This window comes from Drepanopeziza brunnea (genome assembly GCF_022702325.1).
Source record: "Drepanopeziza brunnea f. sp. 'multigermtubi' strain 214-2 chromosome Unknown ctg15, whole genome shotgun sequence".
NCBI lineage: Eukaryota > Fungi > Ascomycota > Leotiomycetes > Helotiales > Drepanopezizaceae > Drepanopeziza > Drepanopeziza brunnea.
This window is the reverse complement of record NW_027094078.1, coordinates 409,610-427,953: the sequence shown is the minus strand read 5'-3', so window position 1 is coordinate 427,953 and position 18,344 is coordinate 409,610. Positions and strand designations below refer to the sequence as shown.

Here is an 18,344-nt window from a genome sequence, read left to right as displayed (position 1 = left end):
ATAGACTACGTCTTGATCCATTTGATGATTGTTGATTCTGCTTATTGGTGTCGGGGTACACAAAGAAGCCGCTAGATTCATTGCGAGGAGAGCTGAGTAGCCATGTCCTGAAAACTTAAGCCGCTTTTACCGAATTTGATGAATGTAATGAAATCGATCCTGTCAAAGGCTCGGTGGTACAGTTCCAGTCCTCTTTGACTGAAGTTTCATGGTATATCTGTTTAGAAATTCGGGATGCTCGCCCGCCCATCCCGACCTACAGCTATACACATTCGCTCGACCACTTGGGGAAATTTTCAAGTTTACGTGACGACTATGCTTGCATATGATGATACAGATGAGTCAGAAATCAAACAGTAAATTATATAAGAATTGCTAGATCAATAAATGAAGCGCAGGATACCAGAGAGGCTCCAGTATAGCTCCAGTATGTTTTGTTTTTTATTCGAAAAACTTGAGCAAACCTCCTAGGTCAGGAAATAGCGATCAATCACAGCTCTATCTAGGAACGGAATCATCGATGTTGTTAATGTTGATGGAGCGAATATCATAAGAAAATCGACATCACAACTTCTCAAAGCCAGCAGGGATCCGCCCCCACTTAAGTCACCCCTCACCCTACCTGGATCCTCATGTTCAAATCAACATACACCGACAGCTTTGTTCATGATGTCAACACCAAAGAACATCCTGCTCACAGGCGCGAGTCGGGGCATCGGGCTCGCCATCGCCAAGTTCCTGCTCAAGGATGGCCACAGATTATTCCTCGTCGCCAGGACCGCTGCACCGATGGAGGCGTTAAAGAAGGAGTTTCCAGGACAAGCTGAGTTCTTAGCAGCCGATCTGGGGGATTTTGAGGTTGGTGCCCATTTCATTGGAATTTATTCTCGTCAGGAAGCGCCTGCAGAAGCTTGTGTTTGAGGGTCACGTTTGGTCCTTGAGATTAATTGCCCCGGCAGAAGCAAGGTGACTGCTCCATCAGCTTCAGTGGTTATAGCAATGGGCAGCTCGCCTGAATGATATGCAGAATGTCTGCCTGTTTCTTCTTCACAGCCCATCTGATGGACCGTCCCTTCTTACGACAGCCGCGCCCTCGTCATTTCTCCCACCTTGCCCTCTGGAGATTCCCTCCAATTTCTCAGCAGAAGCTCACTCCTCCTGTAGGTCGGACCAAAAGCCGTCTCCCTCGCACTCTCAGCATTTACAACCCTCGATGCTTTGATCCTCAACCACGGCACTCTCTCTCCCGTCAAGCGAATCGCAGATAGTAGCCCAGAAGAATGGCGTAAAACCTACGATGTCAATTTCTTCAGCTTACTCGCATTCGTATGCGTCTATTTCCCCTTCGTATTTCTTTCACTCCCCTGACCAGAATAGATTCAACCTGCGATCCCAACCCTCAGATCTAGCAAGGGCCGCATAATCCTCACCTCCTCAGGCGCAGCGTCCAGCACCTACTCGACATGGGGTGCCTATGGCTCCTCCAAAGCAGCAATGAACCATCTCGCCGGAACGCTCGCCACTGAAGAGCCAAACATTACTTCGATTGCTATCAGGCCAGGTGTAGTTGATACTGACATGCAAACTCAAGTTCGGGAATCTCACGGAGTCATGGATGGCAAGGACGCGGAGAAGTTCAAGAGTTTGTTTGTTGACGGGAAGTTGTTGAAGCCGGAGCAACCTGGGAATGTCATGGCGCGGCTGGCTTTGGGTGCCGAGGAAGGGCTGAGTGGGAAGTTCTTGACGTGAGTTTGGTTCCTCTACAATGGAGTTGTGGTGATGCTAACGAGAAGCAGCTGGAATGACAAGGAGCTTGCCAGGTATCAAGATTAAGAACGTGTCTTTGTATTTGGATTAGAGATCATTTTAGAAGCCTCCTCGAACCCGATAATTCGGGTAGCGACAAGCCGATTCCCTTTCTCCGCGATTCTGGCTGTTATAGAAAGATGCCATATCCGTCATCTTCAAGTTTCATATACAATAGACAAGTGGGATTTCCTGTTGCGCTTTCTCGCGTAACGTCAATATCTCCCCAAGAGCAGCTTCAGAGTCTGAAATATCGCGGACTCTCAGGTACCTGCTATGATTTGCTCGATTTTTCAATTTCCATAATCACTCGACCGGTATCCGTTCATAACTTACTCCCAGATCGGTATGACCTTGGCGTTCCAAAAAAAAAAAAAAAAAAAAAAAAAAAAAACATTGTGACTTGATCAATGTACCTGGCTTTAACAATAATCTTACACCGTTCCAGAGAATTATCCGAGGTTTTCTCAAGTCCTGTTATTATCACGCCCAAATATCCCGCGACGATACGGAAGAACTTGCAATATTACCCTCGGAGCAAAATGCGTACGTCTGGCGAGCGTTCCTTTCGATACGAAGCGTCGCGGTTAATCCAGACCTGAAAACTGCTATTCAATCCTTTCAGAAGCCTTGACACCTCGAAGAGATATCCAAGCCGAGTCAAGGTACGATGACTGTCGAAGATATCAAATCAACGTCATTCTTTCATATCTGGAAGGGAACACGCTAGGTACTTCCTGGCATTCCTTTGTTCGAGAATTGGTAGCAGAGCACGAAGATCGCGGTCCGAAAGAAAGCCCGATAGAACTAAACTGCAGATGGGTTTGGATATATGTAAAAAGTCTTTTGGACAGTGTTGCAGTAATTATGATGAAAAGAAAGAGAGAGCTGGGTACCGAGACCCACCCTATTACCCATTACTACGTTGGAGGTTGGGAACCCTGGGCTTTGTGCAAGCGAGAGAGAACCTCATTCACAAAAACGTGAAAATCAATAAAAATCGCGATCCGGTGGCACAATGAGGCAAAAGGGACTCAAGATATACAGAACATTCACAATAAATATAGACAACGACAAAAGCACTGCAACCGCCGTGAATCGAACACGAACCTCCACCTTGCTTATCACCGAGATGACATGGAAGGGTGGAATCCTAACCATTGGACCACGGAAGCTATTATGCACGTGTGAGCGCTCAAAATTTGGTAATATAATCATTTACTCAAAAATATGCCCCACACCAAGCCATCTTCTTAACCAATTGCTGAACCACAAAGAAGCGTGCTTCCACGGTCACTGGAGGAAACAAAACAGAACTTGGGATATCGGGTTATTATCAACCAGAGGTTTCCCGTACCGTTACAAGCTCTATCCTAGATTATAATATATACTACATCGAGCCTGCTCCGCACTCCTAAACCTGCAGACTCCCACCAGCTGTCGCCTAAGATGGGTGCGGCGTGCCAGTGGCAAAAAGCAAGCACAGTCCTCACTCAAACGGCCGGGTTCGAAGGCTCAACATCAAAAAGTCCAGACAGATCCAGGCCAGCAGGGGAAGGAGACATTGGAGATACTCTTCGACCGTGGGATCAGTACCACATTTCGGGAGTTTGGGCCCAGACGGAGAGCTCTTTTTCCTGCCTTACTTCGTGCCCTGCTCAAGACATCTTGAACCTTTGGTGGCCTTGCCGTGGACGGACGAGCGCGCAGCGAAACTCCTTCTTGTGATAAGGTTTTGGTTTTTCACACAAGTCCATGGCAGTAGGATATCGCATTAGCAAAATCCAATCCGCAGCGGCTGGTGCGAGTCTGGAGACTCCTGAGAAGGCGCAGTTACACGCCTCTGCATTGGACTCGGCGATTTCAAGCGATTTCAATCCTGATGTTCCGATACTCGATAGATCTCTGAGTTGAATGGTCTTGGGGGTTTTGGAGGATTCGCCAATCGAGGGGGCCAGATGAATAAGGATTGAGACATGGGATGTCGAGTTTATCCGGACCGAGTCCGTACCTACTGGATTCTCCTTTATGCGATCCTTATTCGATGCGAGGCGTCGATATTATTTGCGACTGTTGTGTGCTTTCACACGTACAACTTGGATATTGAGAGCTACCAATATTTTTGTCACCTGAGGTTCCCCGTCAGAACTCTTGCCAGGCTTCAGTGCAGTGGTCCTCGTGGCTTCATCCTCCACTGATCTCTGTCAAAGTACCTCCAGGCCTCCTTCCTCTCCACAAAGATGGGGGTTTCCTAATCCCTTCGTTCAAGGAAGCTACCCTGATGTTTTGTGGCAATGAGTTTCTTGACTCGGTCGCTGGCTGGGTGTTGCAATCTAAGTATAAAGCTCACGAAATCTTCTTAGAGGAAGCCATTGAAACTATCTTCTGGATCCAATGTTGATGTACCTATCAAGCGGGATTAGGCTCTGGGGTAAGAAGATGGCATAGGTACCTGGTCTAGGATTTGAACGGAAGTAGCCAATGGATCGCTGATACACTCACGTACGATACGAAGCTTATCATCATCATCACAGTCATAGACTAGAGTGCTACCGGTACTAAGTCTATTCTGGGCTTGTTATGAAAGAGCTAGGTATAGACCCCTATGTAAAATCTTTTCGTTCTGCGAAAGGTGAACCAGAGCAGCTTTTTAAGCGAAGTCAATTGGAGGCGACTGATGACTATTCCCTTGCAAATTTCCGGCTCCTAGATACGACTACACATGGAGCAATGACCAGCAAGCAGCATTTTTGAAAAGACGAGAGGGCCGATCATAAAGAAAGACGACGTCGAGCCACAATATATGGTTAGTACAGGGATTTCGACCGAGGGATATCGCTTGACGAAACCCTGGCCACACTCTTTCCCTGACTGAAAAAACTTTATATACAGTCGAGTCTCTTTGCATGATCACATTACTGTAATATACAGAAAGTCTAAAAGCGTCTGGGCAGCGTAAGGTGAGGTTGGAATATAAAAGTGTTTGATTCCACTCTGCGAACGTTCAGAATCCCTTTTCAGAATCGTCATCATAGGTCCGTCTCTCCGTCCTGACTTGGGGAAAAAAAAAGAAAAAGATAGAACAGCCTTCGTGCAAGCGAAGTTGCGGCCTAAAGATCATGCGTGTAGCAAGTGATTCGATCTCTCGGCAGAGGGGTGAAGGGAAGGGGGGTCGCCTCCCATGCGAGCAAATCCTGTCTCTCAAGACTCCTCACAGCATGGGCAGCTACCGTAGCTGTATGCATTCGCTCGCGTCCTTGGCCGACACTTTGGGACTTTCCCCATCGATCGTGCAATCGATCCGGATACCCTTGCCATTACTATCCTCTCGCACATCCTGTAAAGCACTGCCGATCAGTTGTCCATAACCCGTCATCTCCAGGCCCCCCCGCTCAAACCCGAAGTCCATTCCTCGCGTCCACGAGCAAGGAGTCACGTCGAACGCGCGAAGCAGCAAGAAGAACCCATTCGCGCCAGAGAGGGAGAAGGAAAACCCGCTCTCCGCCGAAAGCGTATGCCAGAACGAACGCTGTCAACAGCCAGGTTTTGCTGTCGACAGAGCGCACCTTCGGCAACCTCGGGTTCGAGGTCGACACTCCTCACAACCTCGAATCGGCCGTCTCAGATCCCCTCCCGTACCTCTCCTAGGCGGTAGCATCTTCCACCCCAAGAGCCCCCGCCTCCGCGACCAGTCCAACGGTAGGTATCGCCTCCGCCAAAAGCAGATAGACACTGTAGTCAGGTCCTCAACCTCCATCCGCGAACACTTCCAGTCCCTTGATCCTCTGCGACAGGTGCAGAGACGAAGCGGCATCCGCGACCCGAGAAACTCCGAGTGGAAGAACCGGCCGCGAACCCAGTCCCCCGGCATGGCTGGCAGTAATACAAGCACTTTTGCCGCCGACGACGTGAAGTGAAAAGTAGCCCTATGCATTTAAAGATTCCGATTCATCACCACGGCGAGGCAAGAGGAGGCCCACAACCCTGTTATAGGCTGCAATACACGAGACTGCTAGCCGCAAGCAAGTGTGATTCTCGAGATTGAGTTTCTCGTCGCGGGCGCTAGCAATAGCCGAGATCAGAATCGCAAAAGTAAGAAGAGTGAGTCGGAGTAAGCCGCGTAAGCGAGGGTTATCGTTGTTGTTGTTGTTGTTGTTGTTGTTGTTGACACGTGATTCCAAGCCGCCCGGGTTTACAAAGGGCATATATTATGAAGCTCTCCCTTTTAGTTATGAGGCTGATCGAAAGGTAATTCGAACGGGAGCCCAAAGCGAAATGAAATCGGAGAACAGCGCCCGTCGTCGGACATGCTTTCTTCGAAACAACCGGGATAAGCTTAAGTTGAAGACGTGTGGGCGTTGCAATGACAGCCCCCATTATCCATAGTGTTGAGAACGACGAGGTCGGTCTTCAGATCCCAAAACCAAAAAGCAGAACACGGTCATGAGGGGAGGTGCTTCAATTCCATGTGCAAGAGACCAGGGAGGGCATCCGAACTAACGACTAGTTATAGGGTTGTACGTAGGAGGGCTATCGTTTTACCATTACTACTTCCCCCCCCCTTCCTCCTCCCCACGGAGACGCTCCAAATATCCAAATCTGGGGAAAACGGCGCCCAGCTTCCACTCGCCGCATCTCTCGCACATCCCATCTCCGAGACGCAAGACGAGATTATTGCTTCTCTCACGGCCGCGAGCTTTGCTAACGCCTCCGAAGTCCACGGCCACGGCCACGGCTCCCTCTTTGTCCCACCGTCTCTCTCGTCGCCATCGTCGGCTTTATCTCTACGAGCAGCAGCAGCAGCAGCAGCAGCAGCAGCATTAACTACAGTCCCGCAGTCATTGCCTATGGGCTCCACACCCTCTTTCTAAACTCTCCGCATCTTCGCGACAGCCGTTCCTCTTTCTCCGTAGCCAATCCTCCCCCGCAGAGCCGCGCAAAAGCTCTCTTTCTCAGATCTAGCCCCTGCTACATACCTACAGCTGCCCCCTCTCCAGATCCCATCTTCCCGCGACGCTAAGGAGCTCTCGGAAATGCCGGGTCGCTTGCAGCCGACGACGGAGTGGACCGCTCGGGGTGATAGGCACTGCTGCTGACGAACGAAAGCGTTGAAGAGTCAGGGAACAAGAGAGTCTGGGTGCCGGAGAAGAGAAGACAGCCGGTCCGCGAATCTGGTGCCAGGCTAGAGAGTAGAGATGGTTAGTAGAGGAGGTTATGCGGTGACTAATTCTTTGATCAGTCATTTTTAACGAACAGGCAAAGGGTGGGTGGGTGCAAGACTATGCGGGGGAGATTCCCACCCGCGCGAGAGAGAAAGACCTCATATACCCAAACCCAACCCCATTCCCCCAACCCTCCCCCAAGAACGCAGCAGCAGTACATCTCCAAAACCCCTATAAATCCAAACACAGCACTAATTGCTATATATACCCAGTTAATCCACACTGCACTCACTCACTTACTACAAGACAAAACAAAACAATATCAATTATTCTCAACCTATAACCACTTGCTTGTCAAACCAGCAAAACATGTATGTCGACAGCAACAAGAATCTTCCGTGCCTTACTAATATATATACACACAGTTCCAAGCGCGAGGATAAATGCATGTCTTTAAAAACTAGAGCCAAGGGATGTATGGTATGTATGGTATGTATGTATGTAAGGGGAGAGAGAGAGAGAGAGAGCTGCTGTTGCAAATTCTTTCTCATGCCGTCATTTCGTTTCGACGTTCAAGATTATTGTCGAAGAAGAAGAAGAAGGTATGAAGAAAAGTAGGCTGCAAGCTGGCTGTACGGAGAGTGTATAGGTAACTTGAGGAAAACCAGGACGAGAAGAAGAGGAAGAAGAGAAGGAGAAGAAGTAAAAGAGAAAAGGCCATATCAAACAGGAAAATTTGCAAAATCTTCCACCATCGCTGGAGTAGAACTCGTGCGGCCAGCATGTCTGTCCCCACGTCGAAAATCATCCCAGATATACATATACACGTAATTGAATGTACGCTCAGCTGACCATTCAAAAAATTCAATCTCTTTCTCTGGTGTATGGAGATCAACGCAAAGGGACAGATATGCTGGCCGCGTGTGTAGTGAGTGACAGTACTTTTGTTGTATACTTTCCGTCTCGGCATCGTCGCTAAACATGACGAGCCAAGAAGTGAATTCTTAAAAAAGCATCAGAACGCAAGAAGGACTAGCTCATGCTGCTGGACCACCAAGGCAATGACGAATACAGTACATAGCCCATCTGTAAGCTTTTCTGGAAGATGGATACTCACCACTTCGGTCTAAACCCTTTCCCGAGCCCCGTGAAGCTCTTTGTACCGTCGTACAGACTGTCGGCTACCCACAGAAGGGTATAAAACAAGAGGGAAGGCTTTTACCTTCGTACACCCCTTGGACCCGAACCTGCATCCGAGGGTCTGGAAAAACGAGAAGAAGTACGGTAATTTTTTGCTTTTCTTTTTATTGCATATTTCTTCTTGCGGCGCCCCGCGCGGGGCATCTCCACGAGTCGGAGCAGGCCACAGACCAGAGCCCAGACCTCGAAAGCTCTGCCAATACTCCATACTTACGGAACATGGGATAAAGTCTTAGGCGAGCAGCCGCGAGCTAAGACTTCTTGATGAGGGTTCGTCCAATGGGAGACGACGAGGGAGTCGAGATGGGACAAGGGTTTCTAGTACCTCTCCCGGTCAGGGCACGTACCCAGTGCCCACGTACCATCTGGACGAGTGTTGGTTCGTATTTAATATATAAATGCAATGCACGGAGGTCGGAAAAGAGTGCAACTGAGTCGTCTGCTGCGGGCGCGGGCATGAGCTTGAGCATGCCACCTGTCGTTCTTTTGCATACTGGTCCCTTTGATTTTGGTACCCGTTCATCTCAGCCCGGCGCTCGAGCATGGTCGCAACGTCGCATCGTCGCACCGTCGCATCGTCGCATCGTCGCATCGTCGCAGCGCCCACCGTGTGTGTCTTTTGGTTTAAAGGACGGACGACGCCAGCTGATGTCGTTATCGTTACTGTGGTAGGTATCGCTGGCGGCTGTCGTCGACGGTGACATGGACGCCCGTTAGAGTACGGTACCGTACCTAGCGATCTCGAGCCGGAGCCCGAGCCCGAGCCCAAGCCCGAACTTTATTTGATCGGATTGTTTGTTGTCATCCTGGGCCAGGCGTGGTTCAAGATAAGGTAAAGAGGAAGAGGAAGAAGAGGTGGACAAGAAAAGCAAGGGGTTCAGCAGCGCCGCTGCGGGGAGAAAAGCCCCAGCGCGACTAACAAACTCCCGGCACCCTAGCAAGCCTCCCTAACCGTGCGTTAGCTGGAATTCGCAGTCGCCTAAAGATTTCCTAAGAATAGGGATGTCTTCGCCCCTTGGTAAACGGCGCTGGTCCAGACGGATGAGAGAGCGTGAGTGAGAATCGAGACAAGACGAGACGAGACGAGACGAGACGAGACGAGACGAGAGCGTCGCATGCGTTTTGGTTGTTTTTGTTGTTATTGCTTTGGTTGTTGTTGTCGTTGCTTATTAGCAGGGGGAGAAGGCACGCCAAACCCGACTGACCGGACCGGACTGTACTGTACTGGCAGGGTTGCGGGCTTGCATCATTATTGGGAAGATCAACAACACAAAGATTCCAACGTCAGAGCTTGCTGGTTACCGACTGCTGCAAAAGACTGACTGACTGACTGACTGACGGACTGACTGACTGACGGACGGACGGACGGACTGACGGACGGACTGACTGACTGACTGACGGACGGCCTGACGGATGGTTTTTCGTTCTCGTTCTCCTTGTCCTCAACGCTCTCTCAGCAGCGCAGCAACTATGTCAGCGAGAACGTCCCAGAGGTATGTTCCTACCTGCATAGCCGGATCCTACTATACCATAGGTCCCTAACGAAGGATCGATGCATAGGAGAGATTACCATATTGTGGTTCTTGGTGCCGGTGTGTGCGACCCCCATTGCCCTATTCCCCTATTCCCCTACCTATTCTCTCCCCCCCCTTTCCCTCCCATGTGCGTGCTGGGCTCTACGGACCGGTCCCGGTTTTGATGAGGAGGGTGGCTGATGGGCAATTTCTGCAATTCTAGGCGGGGTGGGCAAGAGTTGCCTCACGGGTAGGCCCTTCTAATCTCCCCAAACTCTGGGAGTCCAGATGTGCTGCCACGGCGTGAAAACTGATGGATGAGTCTAGCGCAATTCGTGCAGAATGTGTGGATTGAGAGTTATGACCCGACGATAGAAGACTCGTACCGAAAACAGATCGAGGTGGATGTGAGTGTCCTGCCAATAATGCACAATAATGCACGGCCGAACCCAGCACTGACTGAACCACAGGGACGGCAATGCATGTTGGAAATGTACGACTTATCCAGAGCAGTTCTTTCCACAAGACTAATAGTGATGCGCCTTGTAGTCTAGACACCGCTGGGACGGAGCAATTCAGTAAGTCCTCTTGAGCCAGATATCACGTGACTCACATGGAATCTGACACCTGCCAGCCGCGATGAGGTACGCTCGCTTCTCAATGCCCCAAAAGCGATTCGAGATACTGATATGGCGTCGTAGAGAGCTCTACATGAAAAGCGGCCAAGGATTCCTGCTCGTCTTCTCGATTACGAGCCAGAGCAGTCTAGTAGAGCTCTCCGAACTCCGCGACCAGATCATCCGCATCAAAGACGACGAGAACGTGCCGATTGTCATCGTCGGCAACAAGTCCGACCTGGAGGAGGACCGGGTGGTGACGAGGAGCCGAGCATTTGCGGTGAGCCAGAGCTGGGGCAACGCGCCGTACTACGAGACCTCGGCCCGGAGGAGAGGTGAGTGCCGTGATCTTCCGTCGGTGCGAGAAGGGTGATGTGAGAGCCTGACTGGTGCAGCAAACGTGGACGAGGTGTTTATCGATCTGTGCCGGCAGATCATCCGCAAAGATAATACGGCGACGGCGATTATCGACCAGGAGATGGTCTACGCGCACGGCAGCAGGAAATCACATGGTGGCTACGGACAGCGGCGCATGAGGGCTAGGAGGAACAAGCAGTGTTTTATTTTATAATTGGGAATCTCGGAACCAGAAGATAGGCGCATGGCGCAGGGTGGACGACCAGTTGCACGCGAGGGCTGGATGACGCTTTGGGGAGGGGGGGAGGGGAGGGCAGAGAACCAAACTTCCTTGGTATTTGGGCCACTGCAAACACCAAGAGTTATAATACATGGAGGATGGAAGTGGAGATGGAAGTGGCTCTTGACTAGGAGAATCGATGCGATGATATAATCTGATAGGGCTGGACTGGAGAGGCCTGTATGTAAGAACGCTAAGAGGTAGATGACTTGTTTGCACGCACGATAATGACCATCAGGACGAGATGCGGCCCATTCAGCATCACATCTGCTCCGAGTATCCAACTAGCTGTACCTCCCAAAGTAAGTGCCAGTGCCGCCTGGCTCTCTTCCGACGGCCCGCGACGCCGTAAGCGCTACTTGTCTCATGTGCATATAATTCCGGAAGTACGAGTACGTACGTATCCTGGGAACGACCCTTTCGCGGCTAAGCATGAGCGACAGACGGGAGGAGAATAAGCTGCAGACTCGGCAGCTGGTGGTTGGCTGGTTGCGACATCCATAACACACACACATTAGTCGTAGATCTTTTTGTCTATTTTGTTTTTGGCCGGTATCCGAAAAGCCTCCACCAGCGGCGCATGCTACTACTGTAGCAGTAGGTTCTTCGCCATTGCGTCGTGCTTGCGTGCTTGCGTGCTTGCGTGCTTGCGTGCTCCCTTCCTTCCTAGGGCTGACACCGAGGAGGGCGCACCGCGCGACGGTCATCGCACGCAGCTACTCCTTCCTAGGTACTCGCAGCTTCATCTCATCGGGCCATTCTGCCTCGGCGGGTAAAGAAAGGGTGCCATCTCGGCGGGGTGAGAGGGTGTCTCCCTGACCTGGTTGCCGGAGTTTTGTGCGATGGTGGTCGTGATAGCGGTGTGCTTTCTGGTGTTGCTTTTAACGTTAGCTTTTCGTTTGCATTGAGGGCAATGCGCGGCGGCGGCTGCTGCTTCGCGGTCTATCTATCACCTGACGGGTTCGGTGGCTCGTTCTTTTGGTTGAGCTTGCCAGTCACGATGAGGTGTTTGGCTCCGCCCGGTGTTCCATCCGTGCCCACGTACGTACGTACGTACCGGTAGGTACGTGGGCACGTACGTGTCGAGTCGACCTAGAGAGGTCGGCGTTGTAGCAGCCCACCCAGGCAGCTGTCGTCCCTTTGCACCACTCCTAAACCCTGGGCGTTCTGATAATGGCCGGCAAAAGCTTGGCCGCCTCTTCCCTCAGAACAGGCTGCCAGTCTGCAGAAGCAAAGCCACTTCGGGGTTGGGGTACCTAGGTAGGTCCCTGAATCTCGGCTATCTGTGGTCTAGACATTGGACACCATTCCACATCTAACGGGAGGAGCTGACCTCGTCACTTTAGGGATTGCTTAAATCCTGCTATCTACCGATCATGTTCTACAAAAGTATTCTGCTCCGTTCCGTTTAGGAACCTCAATCGCTATGTTTTACATTACGATTTGAACTTTCAAAGCGAGCTCGATTATAAAAGGTTGATATATCAATCCCCTCGGAGGCTGCTTCCAATTCTTGTATCCAAGCGGGAGCATCTCGGCTTATACTACTAGTAATGCATTGAACCTGATCCAAAAATCGATGTTTATAAAGCATGCCTATACGCTATTGTAAACTATCAACACAGTCATCACGTTACACGCGTTCTAAGGTCACGATTTGAGTCGACTTTTTCGCTTAGCTTCGGCAGGCCCACCTCCCCTCTCGCAGCCCCCCATCACATCACATCATGTCCCTACCGACCGCTTGCCAGCCTGCCCAAAAGGAAAAAAAGAGAAACGGTTTGAGGAGCGCATGGCACCCGCCAACACGGTGAGATAAGCCCTGGGCTGTCGACCCCCTCCCCCCCCTCCCCCTGGTTCGATGGGGGTGCACGGCCAGTCAACTGGCTTGCATCCGGCGTACAATCCTTGATCCTGGCTTCTCTACTTAGCGTAACGGAAAGGTAAGCTTGGGAGCTTGGAGGCCACCATCAATCAGACTTGAGGCGTCAAAGCTCCTCGGATTCCTTCGAACCACCACCACCACCACCACCACCACCACCCAAGTAGGAAGCTCACCAATGACCCTTTCGTCTTTGGAAGCACAGCGTCTACGTAGTCGCAGCGCAGAATAGAGGCAGGAAGTACTACGGAAGCACCAGCACACACACTTAAGGCCGATCGTTGAGAGTGAGAGAATCTGGGGCTGAGCATCGCTTCAACGGATATGTCCCTCAGAGACACATTCATGCTCAGGGAGAGCGGTGTGACGGGCTCATACTGATAACATTCAGCGTGTTCCAGAAGAATGGCACCGCAGCCTTCCTGGTGGAAAAGGGGCCCTCTATCCATGGCGATTGAGATCGCCCAGCAATCCGAGCAGTCACTTTCCCAAGGACAGGAGAGCAGGAAGAGGCTGCCTGGGGGTCTGTGTAACCTGGGGAAAGAGCGTAGTAGGGATTAACCGAAGAAGATATCGCGACGGGACGGGACGGGACTGGACTGGACTGGGCAGATACTACTACGTACTACGTACATACTACAAGTACGTACTTACTGAGCGTGCCTAGTGATAACTAATATCCTCCGTAAGACGCAGAAACGGCAGATTGGTTGAATAGGTACCGGTATCGGTATCGGTATCGGTATCGGTATCGGTATCGGTACTCCCAGCCCTCATGTCGTAGCCACTCTCGGCTTGTCACATATTGTTCAGGGTCCCGGCAGGCGCGGATTTCGGTGGTCCAAAGATCTATCAGATTTGGGGATTCCTCAGCATTCCTCGATCACCAGGAAGACCCTGAGACCCTGAGTATCACCATGGATGACGAAGGTGTCCTTTGAAACAGCTGTGAGACACGGCTGTTATTTCGACCTAGTAGTGATTGACCTCCCGCTTGGGGAATTCCCAGGTTTTCCCCATAGAAATGTTCAGGGGGGCCGAGGATCAGGAGATGGAATCCTGGGAAATACATGTGGCTCGGTCCTATCAAATCAAACTGCATTCTTCGATCAGCTCGCAAAACCCAGGCCCAGGTCAGGCAGACAGGGTAGGTAGGGTGGGTAGCTCCTCCGAGAACCGGGAGGCTGTTGGTTCAAAGAGAATACTGCTTGCAGCGAGGCTTTCGAGCCAGGTGGTCTTTGTTTTGATACAGTAGAATCCGCTCCGGCTGTACCCTTGGATCGAAACTACTGAATTTCGCTCTTCCTTCCCGTGCGCAGGCAGGCAGCACTTCCCGGCCCGCCGCAACGGCATTGCGCGCGGAATAAACTTTGGGGAGGATAGGTACAGTAATGATTGGCAGCAAGGGATTATCGTGACAAGCAGGAGACATTACTACTGAATGATCAGATCAGGGTTGACACGCAGGCCCAGCTAGGAGTAGAAGTAGAAGTACAAGTAAGTACCGAATGAGTGATTGAGTGACCGACCGAGTAGTGAGTGAGCTCTAGCCTCTACGGACACGCCGTAGTCTCTCGCCTCTCGCCTCTAGCCTCTAGTCTCTCGCCTCTAGCCTCTAGCCTCTAGCCTCTAGCCTCTAACCTCTAACCTCTAACCTCTAACCTCTAGCCTCTAGCCTCTAGCCTCTCGCCTCTCGCCTCTCGCCTCTAGCCTGTAGCCTCTAACCTCTAACCTCTAACCTCTAGCCTCTAGCCTCTAGCCTCTAGCCTCTAGCCTCTAGCCTCTAGCCTCTAGCCTCTAGCTTCTAGCCTCTAGCCTCTAGCCTCTCGCCTCTAGCCTCTAGTCGCTAGCCCAGGATCGGTGGCCCTGAATAAATAGATATGTACGGTAGTATGTTGAGCTAAGGTAGGTACGTACCTTAGTTTAGGTATACAGCAGCTGTTCGCAGCCAACCAAGCTTTGTCTACCCGCTTCCCCTTCTCTCTCCAACCCGCTTCTCTTCCCACCGGGTCAGTGGTCACCCCACAGGATGCCCATCCTCATCGTTATCTTCGTCATCATCATCACATCATCATCATCTTCTTCTTCTTCTCCTTCTTCTTCTCCTTCTTCTCCTCTTCTTCTCTTCTGCTTCTTCTCCCGCATACACATCCTCCTCCACACCAACCATTCCCCAGCTCTGAATCGGTAGTCAGTCCCGCCTTTCTTCTGCAAAGTTACCTACCTAGGCCGGCACAACTACTTCCTTACTCTAAACTCGCATCTTAGCGCCGGTGCTAGCGCGGGCCTTATCAATCCGATCCTCCCCCCTCCCCACCTCCCAGTCACGCAGCCAATCACAACCGACTGGGGCCGTGGTCTCGAACTTCCTCATCTCTGCCTTACCTTAACCATATCCATCCTTTTCCCGACACTCCTTGGAACAAGATCAAGTCCAAAACAGAAACAAAGCAAAGAAAAGGAAAAAGATCCCAGAAAAGATCCCAAGAGGCAAGAAAATATATCCTCTCTCCCGACGCTCGCCTGGTCGAGTCGAATCGAATCGAGTCGAGTCGAGTCGAGTCGAGTCCAGTCCAGTCCGAGTTCTTGAACCCCCAACGCCCGCACCGTCCATTGCCCGCAGGTCGCACGGCCAATTCAGCAAGGCGTACCTGGATTCCGACTCCCCCATCCGACTGCTCACAGCTCACAACCATCACCAGAATCCCCTTATCCCATTCCATCACATCCACCGGAACCCTCCAATATTCCATCCCACGCTCAGTCTTTGTTCGCGCGACAAAGCCTGCCCGTTTGCGCCCGTCGTTTCGATCCACGGACTCGATACCTCCCTCTCTCCCTCTCTCCCTCCCTCAACTTCCTCGACTTCCTCGACCCGACTCGGCACTGCATCGTCACCGTCGCGTCACGCTCAGGTACTCGAGCGCGGCCTGACATTGATTGCCAGCGCCCCAGTCGTGTCCTCCATCATCGCATCTGTCCAGCAGAGGTATGAACGCAGTCCAACAACCGCCTGGCGCAAGCACAGCATTTCAGTCTTCCTACGGTCGGCCCTACTCGCTCTCGGATCGCGCAAACTCCTTCACACCGCGGCATGCCATGAACCCTCCTAATTTCCCCCAACCTGGCCAGGTCTTTCGTCCCTCCAATGGCTCCCAACAAACATATCAGTCACTGGCAATGGCTACCATGAGCGCATTCAAGGAAGATAGTAATGCTACCAGTGCAGCGCAAGCACATTCTGGATCCGGCGCATTTGCCCTGGGACCTTGCTCAGTCCAGATCCGACGTCTCCCTCTCAACACAACCGAGGACACTTTGAGGTTGATGGTTGTCTGGTCGAAGGATTTCATTGAAGCCGAGGTGATGTCGCCCGACAGGTCCGAAGATCCGGGATTTCGTTCCGCGATACTGCGCTTCAAGTCGCATGCAGGTGCTCTCGAGGCGAAGAAAATGCTCGACGGGAAGCCAAATGTTGCCAATGATGCACAGATGATCGTCGAGATATTGTATGGCAGCCCTACTGCATCCCGACGGTACACTTTGGACAACACGTCGAATCCTGGTCCCTCCAGTTCCACTTCTTCGACAGCGTCATCTGGTGGCCCACCCCCTCGTCAGGCATCGCGATTCAACAATTCTTTCCAAGCGTCACAGCCAAGAGTATCCCCAACAAGCAACGGCCCATACCCAAGCAATGAGCTCCCAAATCCCGAGAACAGCGCCCACTACCAAAGTCTGTTCTCCCCACAATCCCCTATCGGCAATCACTTGAACGAGCGGACCAGGATCACCGGAAAGTCTCTAATCAACAATGACTCTGTCGATGATGACGAGACTGGTGAACTACTCAAGGATCCAGTCGGTTATGCCGAGCATGGATCTATTCAGGGACGCCGAAAGACTCTTCCGCAGCTGCCCATCTCGCGCATGAATGGGCTCTCCCTTAGTACAAATGCTGCGGTCCCAGCATCCATCTCATCGACGTTCGCTACCCCTACTCCACACAACATTCACAACAACACAATGTCTCCACCGCTCACGAACGGAGGTCCCCCTGTCAACTATCAACTAGGGAGTCAGCATTACCAGCGACATAATTTCCCTCCAGTCAACCCAGCTGATCAAAATCCCCCATGCAACACCCTATATGTTGGGAACCTTCCGATCGACACATCTGAGGACGAGCTCAAGGCCATGTTTTCGAAGCAACGAGGCTACAAGCGTCTCTGCTTCAGAACCAAGCAGAATGGACCCATGTGCTTTGTTGAGTTCGAGGACGTCTCATTCGCGACCAAGGCTCTTCATGAGCTCTACGGCCACCCTCTTCACAACAGCGTGAAAGGAGGGATCAGGCTGAGCTTCTCCAAGAATCCTCTTGGCGTCCGTTCTGGTCAGGGAATGTCATCTCCCTGCCCACAAAATGGTCCTGGTGCCATGCAGGGTATCAACGGAGCGATGCTAGGTGGTCCACCATCATTCAGTACGGCTAGTGGGCCTCCACCTGGCCTTGCTGCGCCGCCCGGCCTTCAAACTAATAGAATATACCCTGCTGTCATCGCCGGAGCTGCACCACATTATAATGGGAACTTATTCGCGGGACACAGCAGTGGATGGTCTGGCCCGGTCTACCACCCCATGACCGCTGGAGGTCCAGCATCGATGGCCAATGGCGCACACGGCAGTGTTCCTCCCGCATACATGATGGGGAGGTAGATTCTCTTCAGTCGGGTGTTCGCGGAGGCTTCGATTCTACGGCACTCATTTACTCTCTTAATCTTTCACACAAGTCTCGGTACTCGGTTCCATGGGTAGGAGTTAGGACAGCATTGCATTGCGCATTTCACATACATACTTGGGAGCGTGGTGTTCATATCATAAGATTCCCCCTGCGCGTTGTTGGTTGGAACGATCGGTGGAGTTGGGAGGAATCGACGGGGTATGGATGGATGGATGGATGGCCGCATCTTCTCTGGTGTTTTCTGGCTGCTTTGGGAGCCCGGCTGTTCAAGTTCTTCGCTGGCATCATCTGCTGGGCGTACGGGTGTGGAATCTGCTGTCATTGCGTTTGGCGTCACTGTTGCGGTTGTCACGTGTTCGGCCAGCGCAGATGTTTCTCACAAGCGCAACGCAACGAAAAGCATGTATCGTTAGTCGGGTCGAGTGTACGAGCCAGCCGGCGGAGCATGACTATGCGAAGCAAGCATAAACAACATGTACGACTCTCTATCTCGAGTTCAGGCAGAGATAGATGGGTGGTGGAAAATGGCGCATATCTCGACAACTGGTTTCTTCACGTCTTTTGTTTTTGAATGGGCACAGGATGCAGCAACACTTGCGGTCTTTTCTTGGCTGTGCGATTCTTTTTGGTACGCATTAATGACGGGCTGGGAGATGGGGATACATGATCTTTATTTTTGCTTGGCATATCCCTCACCCCGGGGGGCGTTCTCTTACCGGTATATCATACAGTTGTCTTGGCTGGCTTGTGCTAGTAGTAGTCGTAGTCGTAGTAGTATACTTAGG

The 18,344-nt window shown here is 51.6% G+C and overlaps 3 protein-coding genes across 3 annotated transcripts; all 3 read left to right on the top strand.

Annotated features, from left to right (window-relative positions):
* Positions 1–669: 669 nt before the first annotated feature.
* L3040_008205 (uncharacterized protein) lies at positions 670–1,833 on the top strand (the record flags this gene model as incomplete). Its single annotated transcript, XM_007297161.1, has 4 exons — positions 670–858; positions 1,165–1,326; positions 1,378–1,745; positions 1,797–1,833. The coding sequence occupies 4 exons, from the start codon at positions 670–672 to the stop codon at positions 1,831–1,833; spliced, it is 756 nt and encodes a 251-aa protein (XP_007297223.1).
* Positions 1,834–9,638: 7,805 nt separating this feature from the next.
* L3040_008204 (uncharacterized protein) lies at positions 9,639–10,870 on the top strand (the record flags this gene model as incomplete). Its single annotated transcript, XM_066153930.1, has 9 exons — positions 9,639–9,661; positions 9,729–9,760; positions 9,906–9,932; positions 10,010–10,089; positions 10,153–10,175; positions 10,232–10,260; positions 10,317–10,326; positions 10,384–10,634; positions 10,695–10,870. The coding sequence occupies 9 exons, from the start codon at positions 9,639–9,641 to the stop codon at positions 10,868–10,870; spliced, it is 651 nt and encodes a 216-aa protein (XP_066010479.1).
* A 4,939-nt stretch (positions 10,871–15,809) lies between these two features.
* L3040_008203 (uncharacterized protein) lies at positions 15,810–17,534 on the top strand (the record flags this gene model as incomplete). Its single annotated transcript, XM_007297164.2, has 1 exon — positions 15,810–17,534. One exon carries the CDS (start codon positions 15,810–15,812, stop codon positions 17,532–17,534), a length of 1,725 nt encoding a protein of 574 aa, XP_007297226.2.
* Positions 17,535–18,344: the final 810 nt, after the last annotated feature.